Raw genomic sequence first — 12,754 nt, 5'->3', positions numbered from 1 at the left:
ACGCTAATGTTTGGGTAGTAATCTTTGATGTGGCAGCTTATCAAATCTAAGTATACCACATCTACAAGTTCCCCTTTATTCATGATGCTTGTTCATCAAAGAACCCCAATAAATTAGTTAAACATGATTTCCTTTTCATAAAATCATGCTGACGCTACCCGATGCATTTGGATTTTCTAACTGCCCTGCTATAACCTCCTTAATAATAGATTCTAGCATTTTCCCTATGACAGATGTTACCTGTAGTTTCTGTCTTCCTCCTTTCTTGAATAGAGGAGTTATATTTGCTATTTTCCAATCTGTTGAGATCTTTCCAGCATCTAGGCAATTTTGGAAAATTACAACCAATGCATCTACTATCTCAGCAGCCACTTCTTTAAGATCCTAGGATGAAATCTATCAAGTCCTGAGGACTTGTCAACCTTTAGCTCTAATAGTTTTTTCAGTATCCTTTCCCTGATGATTGTTTTAAGTTCCTCTCTCCCTTTCACCTCTTGATTTACAAGTTTTTTTGGGATGTTATTTGTGTCTTTTACAGTGAAAACTGACACAAAAAACCTGTTTAAACCCTTCCGCCACTTCCTTATTTCCCTGTTCTTACTCTCTAGAGGAGCAATGTTCCCGTTAGTTACTCTTTTCCTTTTTATATTTCTGTTTTTATGTTTCTAGCTAGTTTTCTCTCATACTCTAATTTCTCCATCCTCATTTTTGAGTCATTCTTTGCTGGTTTTAAAATTTTGACCTGTCACTAATCTTTCCAGTATTGTATGCTTTTTCTTTCAATTTGATACCATCTTTAACTTCCATAATTAGCTGCAGATAGTGCATCCATCTCGTAGAGTCTGTCTTTATTACTGGAATGTACCTTGCTGAATGTTATAAAATATCCCCTTAAATGTCTGCCACTGCACCTTACTGTACTACCCTTTGATGTAATTTCCTTATTCACTTTAGCCACCTCTGTCTTCATACCCTTGTAGGTGCCTTTATTTAAGTTTAAAACACTCGTCTTAGACTCGCTCTTTTTGCTCTCAAATTGAATGCGAAATTTGATTGTGTTATGATCATTGCTACTTAGGGGCTCCTTCGCTATGACGTCATTAATTAAACATGTCTCATCGCACACGGCCAAGGCCTAGAATAGCCTGCAGTCTGTTAGGCTCTAGAATGTGCTGCTTGAAGTTGTTAGCTCAGTCAGATGAAAGAAAGACTTGAATTTATGTAGCTCCATCATGTCCCAAAGTGTTTTACAGCCAATTAAGTATTTTTGAAGTATTCGTCACTGTTGTGATGTAGAAATTGCAATCAATTTGCGACAGCAGGGTCCAACAACAGCTGTGATAATGCTTAGATCATCAGCTTTTAGTGATGTTGATTTAAGTGTTTTATGAAATTTTAAACATGTAAATGTCTCCTCTCAGACACTTCATTTTGCACAGCTATGCTTAAAGGCATACTGTATATTGTGTATATATAAATACTTCTCAGGGTAGTAACCTAAAGAATACTGGGAGGTTATGTTCAGATTTCAGTCCAATATTAACTTTCTCCAAATATTTGAGTGATAGCCTATCATAAAGTAGTAAATATGAAATAACATTCTTTACAACATATGGGGAAAAAAATTCACAAAATATACGGTCATATATGGCAGTGTATTGGTGAGTATTGTAACCTTGTGGAAATATACAGCTGTGATTTGATGCTGGTATTTAACAAGCTGCAGTGTAAAATAGGCAGTAAATGTATTTATTTCAGTTTGATATGAAACTGAAGACTTCATTGTATTTTCCTGTTCCATCTAGGGCTGAGTACTGGACAAGTCATGAGACCTAATTTTGTTTTTCATGGATAAGTGGCAAGACCCGTTCTCTTGTGGATGAATTACTCGGTTTTAAGATCCTGTGGTAGAAATCTATCATTTAATTTTGGCAAAAGTGTTCAGGTCTACTAAAAAATTAGTCAGTGCAATATATTTTCAGCGTCTTGTATGTGCTGTGCTTTATCATGGAACTTGTGAAGACAAGTGCTCCCATTCTGTACCACCTCTGAGCATAATTTCATCAAACCTTCCTTACCCAACCCCATCACTGAGAAGTGGCTGTAAAACAACAAATCCAAGTAACCAGTAATTATATTTGAAGCTGATTGTGTGAAAGCAGACATGAAATACCAGCTTTAATTGACCAACAAAGAAAACATCCCACACAATACCTGTACATCCGCCCTGACATAGACTCTCCCTCCTCTGCAGGCTCAAGTTCACACTGATTCACTGTTAGTTGCATTCCGCTATAATTTTTCTCATCCTTCCATTTGCTAGCTGTATTTCCTGATACAATCAATCTGTTGTCTACCAACATGCCCTTTGCACTTCATCAGGCTGCAGTTGCCCCCTAAAGGATAGGTGGTAATCTATATAGCATTATTACAGTGGCAATTCTATACCAGATTGCAGTTTCATGTCTCTTTCCTCTTTTTGTCACCCTCTCAACACCACTTCTTCTCCGTCCCCCTTCCCTTTCCCCTTCTGTACTGGACCCATCATTACCTCCAGTTCCCTACCTCACAACTGACCTTTCTCACTTCTATGTGCTTCCTCTTCCTTCATCCCCTGCACTGCCTTAAAAAATCAAAACAATGTTGACTACCTTGGTGCAACGATATGTATGATCAGCTAGTCATATAATAAAAGTTTTCCATATGGTATAACACTTGCATGACACATTTTCTTTTACACTTTAGCCATTGCAGCTTTTTGTTGACTTTAGTGAATTGGTTCAAAGTAAAACAGCAACAAATCAGAACTGGAAGTAGGGAACTCAGAAATTAAAAGTGAGAAAAGCAGCCAGAAAACTACTAATGAAAAGCTAATAAGAACAATCTGAGTACTTGTAGAATTTCACATGGATCCCTTGGCGTTTTTCCAAATATTATAAGCTTTATCACCTCACCCTGTCACAGTATTTCTGTTTTGTTTTGCTGAAGAATGGCTTGAAAATATCAATTTTTTTAAAATGCTAATTCTCAAAAAACTATAAACTGTTGCCAGATGCTCAATTTTACTTAAGAGAGCAAGGGAGAGAGAGCGTGCCTGCGCATTTTAGGGACAGCTATAAAGAGAAAATCATTCTGACGATGAGGGTGAAAGACTGAGCGGGAGCAGTTAAAAGAAAAAGAAAGATTTGGGCTTGTATAGCGCCCTCCATAACCACAGGATACCCCAAAGTGCTTTACAACCAGTTAAGTACTTTTTTTTGAAGTGCAGTCATAGTTGAAATGTAGGAAAATATGATAGCTATTGGAGAAATAAAGCACAGATTTAATATCAACCCAGTTTTTGTAGTAGGTATAAAGATAAGGCTATCTGCAATCATCATTATGGAGTATATTGGGCAGCACTTTCCGATGTCTGCACATACAGAGATAAATGGAGAAGTTGCTGTTGGATTGGCTCTGATCCTCCACAATCTTTGTTGCATTGGTACCTCACTGAGAAACTTGGCATTAAAACACTGAGGGGCCTGAAGTTGCTGTACATATCCATTAGGTACCCATTAAACATGTCAGGAAAAGTTAGGACTAATCCAATGAAGTGCAAGTGAATTTTTAATAGCGTGATCAGCTTTAATTGCTACCAAATCACCTCTGTCACTGAAAATGTACACATGCAAGTGTAGTGTCTCATTCCTTCAGATTTTAACTGTTGGTGATTTTGTGACAGTTATCTTTTTACTTTTTCCTTCTGCATCTTTTATCGGCAGGATGTCAGTTAGGCTCAGTAATGAGTCAGTTGACACACTAATCCCTCAACCCATCTCAATGCAGTATTACCTCAGGGATTAAATGGGAGCCCCATGGCTTTCTTATACCTGCTGATTATCAGACACTCTGTGCCCCATTGATGGATCCGGATTCAGAAGAGGAGGGTGTTGCAGTGGTGCTGAAAGCCCCCTGCCCTTGTCTTCAACCTTCCCGCCCCACCCCTCATCCCACGAATTCCATTCCCACAAACCCTATCCTGCCTTCACTTATCTTTGGCCTGGGCAGATCCTGGGCCTGTGGAGTGTGTATTGCCAGCAGCTGACACCATCCTGGGGAGGTGGTGGCACTGGTATTGCCACTGGACTGGTGTTCTAGAGACCCAGGGCAATACTCTGGGGAGGGGCCTGGGTTCAAATCCCACCACAGCAGATGGTGGAATTTGAATTCAGTAAAGTCTGATGATCGCAAAACCATAGCCAGTTGTCGTAAAATAAAACATCTGATTCACTAATGTCCTTTAGGGAAGGAAATCTGCCGTCCTTACCTGGTCTAGCCTACATGTGACTCCAGATCCACAGCAATGTGGTTGACTCTGAAGTGCCCTCTGAACAAGGGCAGTTAGGGATAGGCAATAAATGATTGCTCACATCCCATGATCAAATATAAAAAAAAACTTCAATCTAGTTGAACAGACACAATGTTGCTTGACCTGTTCATACAGGTCACAGGTGCCTTGTGAAGGTGTGTCACTGAAATGGTTTTCTAATATCTGTAAGTTGCCATGCAGAAGCCCATTAAAAGTCTGTGGGCAGCTGTAACTATAATAAACAGCTAGCACCATTTATATTTTTATTTTTTAGCACCATTTATTCACTGCTGATTTCACAATTACAATGTCTTGTATTTTGCTATGTTTTTCTGTTAATTTCCCCAAGAAGCTGATTTCTGAAACACTTGGAAGCAAATTATATTTTGAAAACTTTTAAGCAGAGCTGTCTAATGACATCACCTGTATTATAAGCTTTGTGTTTGGGAAACCAATTATATCGCCTCAGTTATTAGAATGTGAAGATTCTAATTAATTACTTCTTTGTTAGTTATTGAATACCTACAACTGCAGTGCTAAAGTAAATCAATGGTGCCTGATAATACATTGTTCATTACAGGGCACATCATTCTATTGTTATAAAATCACCATATTCATGACTTACCATGAGCAGTATAAGTTTTCTGTTTAACTGTCACATTCCACATGTAATTCTGTTACAGATGCAAAACTATCATATTTTTAAAAACATTAAGAAAGCGAAACATTGACTGGGAGCCTTCTGATTGACCTGAGCCATTTGTGAACAGCTACAGTTATCTGAATACACATGTTTAGATTATGCTCAAACAGGAGAGTTTGAAGAATTTTGATGCAGCACTCACAGCCCTTTAGGGGAAGAGAGTCACAGAGTCCCATTACCCCTTGTGTGGGGATAAAAAAAGTGCTTCCTGATTTCACTCTTAAATCGCCTAACTATAATTTTAAGATTATTCTGCATTCTAATTCAGACCCTAGGGCACATGCCCCTCACTTCTGGTTCTAACATTTGTGAGCTCATAATAACAGCTATGGAACAACCACAATCCACATATAGGAGCAGAAAGATGGTGAGCCTTGACATAATTGAGTTGGTGTCTGGTGGAATGCAACTTTGCTTATTTAAAGAGGTGATATCTTAAAAATTGGAATTGTTCCACATTTGGGACATTGGAACAAATTGGACATTAGCCTGTACATTTGGAAAATGTGGATAACATGGAAGAGGTTTAGAGTGGCATGAATAAATGCTTTTGGCTATCTTTATTTGTCAATCTCTTTTTTGTTTTTCTATTTCTCTTTGTCCTTTTCTTTCTCAATTTTTGCAGTGTCATATTTACAAGCTTGCTTTCTGTCATTAAGGTGATAGATACGAGCAGTGAATAATATGCATTGTTCACTACCACTATGGATTCCAGGATAACATTCTCTTGTTTTTTTTCTCACCTACCAGTGAAAGAAAGCAATAGGGATTCCTCGCATTAACAGCAGTCAAAATAGACATAAGGTTACAAGTCTTTGCCAGGAGGGTATTTGATAACTGCCAGATGCAGGAGTGTTAGTAAGCTTTAGTATAAGTTCATAGGCATACATTACAATTGTTTTTGCAGACACAGAGAAAATAGTTTTGTGTGTAAACATTTGTGTATTGTTTCTCAAGGCTGACCAGCTGTTCTTCCATTTATAGTGTTTGTCAAGAATATTTTCTGAATGGTGGAATGAAGAAAGTACTTGAAAAAGATGAGAAAAGGGCCAGGCTTGCTATTGCCATGGCTACCCCAACCTTCAATGTGCAAACACCTGAAAAGAAAGACGATCATTCTGCCTCGAATGGTATATTAATGAGTCTGGATGCTTCCATTACAAAGTAGGTGACAGCAGATGTTTTAAATTTCAAACGAAATGGTATTGTGCTAAGATTCTGGCAATTTGAAACGATGCTGAAATAAAATGGATTAAACATCTCTTGGAACTGCATTCACTTATGTAATCTGTGTTAAAGATGGTGAGAACAGATGGATCATAATTATGTAATCTCACACTTAAGGTTTGTTCAAATAAAAAAACCACTTCAGAATGTAGTCGAAGAAGGTGAGAATGTAATTATTGAATTTGGACAGTATGATAATTAGGGGTGTATTTTCCTCCTCAATTCTTACAAAGTAGAACTGAGTACAAAGAAGTGTTCCTTGCATTCTATTCATGTACATTTTTGGTAAAGTTAACAAATGGAATGAAATGATGTGAAATAAGACCTCACATTATATTAGAATGGAAATATACATAAATTAAATATTTGTTCACAAGATACTGTAAATCAAAAGTTATGGCTAATTTGAATCAAATTTATTACAATCTATCTTATTCGAAAAGAAAAACTGATGAGAAAATGGCAGGATATGCCACTCCTTTGCATAATAATGTGTAAGGTAGTTCACCGACTGTGGTGCAGTGATGTATGTTGTGGAACTGGCCAAAATACCAAAAATTGAATTGTTCCAAATAATGAATACATTATTATAATAACAATGAAATGCTATATTGCAGCCTTCAGAAATAGTGCCCTTCTTTCAGTACTAAGATCATCACAATCCTCCATGTTTGGCTAAACCAATTCAAACATTTGTATATTAATACTAAATTTATAAATATGAATTCCAATAATTTCAAGTTATTTTTTTAAAAATCGCAGATAATATGTGCATTGCATCAAATATATTTTTGTGCATTTCATGGGATAGTTGGCGCTTTCAATCCTGAAATTGTGTCAACTTATATTAAACGACTGACCATAAGTGTGGTCAGTCTTATTTTTGAATTAAGTGTACAAAAACAGCACCAAAAAAAAGGAATCAAGGAGTGTGCATTTAGGGAGCTTTGCACATTGAGTTTGAACTATGCTTCTGAGGAAGATTGATAACTAAAGGGTTTAAACCAATATTCTTGTATTTCTCATGTAAAGTATTTATTCAATATCATACACAAATTGTTTGCCACTGACAATTTGTTTAGCTCCACTCTCATAAATGCTTCAAACATCTCATTGATTGGAAGATGTATCAATAATGGCAAATTTTCAAAAGGAGGTAGGTCATGCATCAACAGATAGTTTTAACTGATCAATCATTCTATCATTTGATTATGTTGTAAGTCCTGAGATAATGCCTTCTCCTGATTGCAGTCTTGCAGCTAAACTTTTAATGTTAAATGATTTCCAGAAAACTAACTTCGAAGAGAGAGATTTTGGAGGAAATAACAAGAAAAAAAATTATTGTTGTTTCGAAGACCACTCTAATTTTTTTCTTATATATTGCATTATTATACACAAAATATATTCAATGTACTTGGTCTAACTGGAGCCATCTTTAATACGTCTAATAACCTTTAATAAGTCAATGTCTTAATTGATTTTATTTCACATGGATTCAGTATACAAGATCATAAATCTTTAACCCCGTTATGATGACCTTTTATGCTAAATGAGTTCAGTGGTATTATCTTTCACCCCTGTTGCAATTAATCAATTTCCAGCTCTAGTGAGTTGTTTCGAAGACCACCCTCGTCTATTTTATTATTCATTGGATGCAGGCGTTGCTGGCTAAGCAAGCATTTATTGCCTATCCCTAATTGCCCATCAGAGGGCATTTAAGAATCAACCACATTGCTGTGGGTCCGGAGTCACATGTAAGGACAGCAGATTTCCCTCCATAAAGGACATTAGTAAAACCAGATGGGTTTTTACATCAGACTTTTAATTCCAGATATTTATTGAATTCAAATTTCATCATCTGTCACCAAAGCATTATCCCGGGTCTCTGGAATATTAGTCAGCGACAATACCATTATGCCACCGCCTCCCCAATGCTGCAGCTTCAGTGCTGCACAAAGTAGAAAAAGAAAACAGCTGAAGAGACATAAAGGAGAAAGACAATGGAATAAAAATGAAAAGAGGAACAGACATGAGAATGAAGGAGACAGCAAGAAATGGAAGTGAAGGATTGAGAGAATCAGAAGTGAGGAAGAGAAACACAAGTGCAGAAGAGATAAGCAGAAATGTGAAAAAGAAAAGGAAAAGGAATACAAAGTGAAGCAGCGAGAGAAAAGTTAAAGAATAGAGAGAGACTTTTTTTCCTGACTTGCCACTGCTGGTATAATTAACTAAAATGTCTTGAGCGGCTGAGGTTTTGGAGGCCTCAGCCTAAAATTGTTTCAAGCTACTAAACAGATCATTTTGAAATTTAAAATCAAGAATTATAATTGGCTAGAGCAGGCTTTGGACCTTTAAATGTTTACTGAACAGAATTAATATTGTGACATCTGTTGTCTACGTGCTTTTTTTTTAGGTATCATCTCCGAACATGTGGTTTCCCTTGTCCCAACTGATGTGCTGTCAATTTGAGGAAAATAGTTTTGCCTTTTATCTTTGAGAAAATCAAAGCAGGTTTTTAAAAAATAGCAAAACAGTAATAATTAGAAAGCAGCTAACTAAATAGCCAGCTTTTATAAGCAGCTAGCATTGTCAGTCCAAGCACTGCTGCTTTGACTATGTGCCATCTTTCTGCACTATACAGTATGTGGTCTAACAGAAACAAGTCTCACTACAATGCTGCTTGCTGTGTTGGCACTTAAGCATTGCCATGCATAATCTTTAGTAGTGATTCAACTTGACAGGCGAAGAGCTGGTGTTTTAATGAAGCATGCTATTCACTGAAAAGAGCTGCCAGTATACGAATACTATTTATCAGGACATCTAACAATTTAACAAATATGATGGTGAGCCACACTGTTTTACTGTTAATTTTGTAAATTAAGTATTCAGTAGAAATATAATATTGTCTGTTTTTTGACAAGCAATATTCTATGACAAGTGCAAAATCTGAAAGTTGGCCTTATTCAAAATGATTGAATTGCTTGCAAACATAGTCACAATTAAGTTTTAGGCAGAAATTCTAATAATATGCTGAACAGCAAAGAAAGATTCCAAGATTGAACTACTGTACTCCTTTTTTTTTCCAGCTAAAACCAGATATGATTGGCAAAAAAAGTGGAGGCAGCATGAGGATTTTTTTTTACACACAGCAAGTTATCATGATTTAGAATGCACTGTATGAAAGAGCAATGGAAGCAGATTCATTAGTAACTTTCAAAACGGAGCTGGATTGAAGGAAAAAAAAATACAGGGCTATGGGGAAAGAGCCAGGGAATGGGATTAATTGGGTAGCTCTACCAAAGAGGGACACAATAGGCTGAATAGCCACTTTCTATGCCGCATCGTTCTATTAAATCGTAAGCACTGTGCTGTTATCTACAGTCCCTCTCCCAAATACGTGTGTGTGTGTGTGTGTGTGTGTGTGTGTGTGTGTGTGTGTGTGTGTGTGTGTGTTGGGGTGGGCGGTGGCGGAGGGAGTGGAAGTATAAACAGAGCTATTTAGTCTGCATTTGGAAACTAGCTATTTCTCTTTCATTGAGTATCTGTTCTAAAAGTGTTACCTATTGTGCAGCCACCTTGTATCATCATTTTACTGAGCAGTAGTGTTCCTTCCTTCAAAAATCCTTGTTGGTGCACCCAGTCTAATTGGACAAAATATTTTTTTTTTTAATAATTGTTTTTCAATTAAGTTCATGTCCAGGAGGAAGAATGTTTGATTTGGTCCTGAGAAATACTGTTGGACAGATAACTGATGAACTTGGGAACAGTGACTATAATATAGACTCAATGTAAAGATAGATTTGGATAATTAAGGTTCAAATGTAAGGGAGCTGGAGTGGAAAAGACTGTTATATGGGAAAGAAGAGATCTGTTCAAATTAACTCGGCAGAAAACTTAGTGAAAAAGGAAGATGGCTCGAGTGGCAAATCTTCAAATATTAGGTAGAATGCACGATACCTAGGTAAATAGATTACAAATAAACTGAAGCTTGAAAGGGAGGCTACTCATATAACTAGGATCAATATTGTGAGAGAAAATTGTAAGGAATATGGAAAGTGAGATGGAAACTGAGTTTAGAGGAGCAAAAGGGAATATGGAAAAGGCCAATGAATAATGTTGGAGGGAGGTATTAAAGGTTATTATGCATATGTTAAAATTAAATGACAAATTAGAAGGAAAACTTTTCAAAGATAAAGATGGAAAACTAGTTGTGGAGGATAAAGGTATGATGGAGATGTTAGTAAAATATTATCTGTTAATTGTTACAAAGGATGGTGGAAGTGAAAATGTCAATGAAAGACAGAAGGCAGTGGAAAAATGGATTGAAGTAACATAGAAGAAATTGGTTATTTTCCCACAATAGTCTCACATTAAGCTAACCAATAGTTTACCCGTTTACTCTTTTCTGCTTTCTTGGACAAGATAACATAGAGAAGAAAATGGTTATGAAAATAATAGCACAATTCAAGGTGGTTATGCTGCTGGGCCATGATTAGATATATTTTGAAAGAATTCAGAGAGGAGCTAACAGAGGCTCTGACAAAACAATTTAAGCCCCTTTCAGATATGCAAACTGTGTTTGAAGATTGGTTTGTAAATAGTGTAGAGCTCTGTCCAAGAAGGCGGAAAAGAATAAACTTCTAAACTATAGACCATTTATCTTAATGACCGTTATGGGTAAATGTTTAGGGCTGAACCCACTGTTCAGAGTCAGGAGAAGATGGTGAATGACCATGCAATTAAATTTTGTCTCCTTTTCCACCACTGTCTTATCTAAGATCTAGTGTGATAGTAAAAAGAACGCCATTATAACCCATAACTCGAGATCAAATTATTGTGTATTTGGCAATGTGTCAGATGTTCAAGAATAACCAGCAGAGACTTTTTAATGGCAAATTGTATTTGGCAAATTTAATCAAGTTTGTTTTTAAAGGAAATGACTGTTTAAGTAAAGGAAATAATGTAATGTATCAGTTTTCAGAAGATATTCAGTAAACTATCTCTCAGGATGCTTGCAAACAAAGTCCGAAGTATTGCATGAGAAAAAATGTGGCAGGGTGGATCGAAAGCTAGTTGGTGTTAAGGAAACAGAGGGCTACAACTAATAGAAGTTGCTCAGATTGGAATAGGGTTGGAATTGGTACACCTGAGGTCAATACTGAGTCCACTATTTTATTTTCTTGATGAACAAGTATGTATACATATGTGATTTTGATTTCAGCATGGGCATTGCAGTACTAAAGTTTGCTGATTTATTTATTCATTCACACGATGTGGGTATTTCTGGCTAAACCAGCGTTTCTTGTCCATTCATCATTGCCTTTGGGAAGGTGGTAGTGAGTCGTCGTCTTGAACCACTGCAGCCCATGTGGTGTAGGTATATCCACAGTGCTTTAGAAAGGAAGTTCCAGTATCTTAATCCGCGACTTTTGTTCTGGTATAGGTATATAGTTCCAAGCCAGGGTGGTGTGCGGCTTGGAGGGGAACTTGCAGGTGGTGGTGTTCCCATAGCTCTGCTACCCTTGCCCTTCTAGGCTGTAGAGGTTGCTGGTTTGGATGGTGCTGTCGAAGGAGGCTTGACAAGTTGCTGCAGTGCATCTTGTAGATGGTACACACTGCTGCCATTGTGTGTCAGTGGTGGAGGGAGTGAATGTTGAAGGTGGTGGATAGGGTATCAGTCAAGCGGGCTGTTTTGTCCTGGAAGGTGTTGAACTTCTTGATTGTTCTTAGAGCTGCACTCAGTGGAGAGTAAGTGGAGAGTATTGCATCACATTCCTGACTTGTGCCTTGTAGATGGTGGACAGGCTTTGGGATGTCAGGAGTTTCTCACTGCAGAATTCTCATTCTGTGACCTTCTCTTGTAGCCACAGTATTTATATGGCTGGTCCAGTTAAATTTCTGCTCAGTGGCAACCCCAGGATTTGATATTTGAAGATTTAGCGATGGTAATGGTAATGCTGTTGAAATAATAAGGGGAGATGGTTAAATTCGCTTTCTTTTCGGAGATGGTCATTGCACAGCATATGTGTGGTGTGAATTTTACTTGCCACTTATCAGCCCAAACCTGAATGTTGTCCAGATTTTGCTGCATGTGCTTCAGTATCTGAAGAGCTGCAAATGGTACTGAGCATTGTGCAATCATCAGCAAATGTCCCCACTTCTGATCTTATGATGGAGGGACACAAAAGAAGGGGTTTTGACAAACTTTGAGATGTACTGTAAAAGATTTCAAAATGACATTGGTTGAAATACTGCACTTTCTTTCACCTCCATAGGGTTATTTGCCTTTCTGACCCCACCTCTCTCCACCATTGAAACCTGAGTCCAGAACTTATTTCGAGGCTAAACTTCTCAAATGTTCTTACGGTTGACCTCCCTACTTCAGTCTTCCTCAAGTCATAACTCATTCAAATTGCCACAGCTGGCATACATAACTATATGAACTATTGTACCTGGGTCAATTTTGTCCTCTT

General features: G+C 37.4%; 1 protein-coding gene across 1 annotated transcript in view; it reads left to right on the top strand.

The window, feature by feature from the left end:
- The window catches only part of bmt2 (base methyltransferase of 25S rRNA 2 homolog), a 137,627-nt gene that overhangs the window by 49,228 nt on the left and 75,645 nt on the right, over positions 1–12,754 (top strand). The window contains exon 3 of the mRNA XM_041215937.1: positions 6,039–6,218. Within this exon, the coding sequence (XP_041071871.1) occupies positions 6,039–6,218 (180 nt within the window). The remainder of the gene's footprint in view (positions 1–6,038; positions 6,219–12,754) is intronic.

The sequence above is a fragment of the Carcharodon carcharias genome, chromosome 21, assembly GCF_017639515.1.
Source record: "Carcharodon carcharias isolate sCarCar2 chromosome 21, sCarCar2.pri, whole genome shotgun sequence".
NCBI lineage: Eukaryota > Metazoa > Chordata > Chondrichthyes > Lamniformes > Lamnidae > Carcharodon > Carcharodon carcharias.
This window is presented reverse-complemented; position numbering and strand designations above follow the sequence as displayed.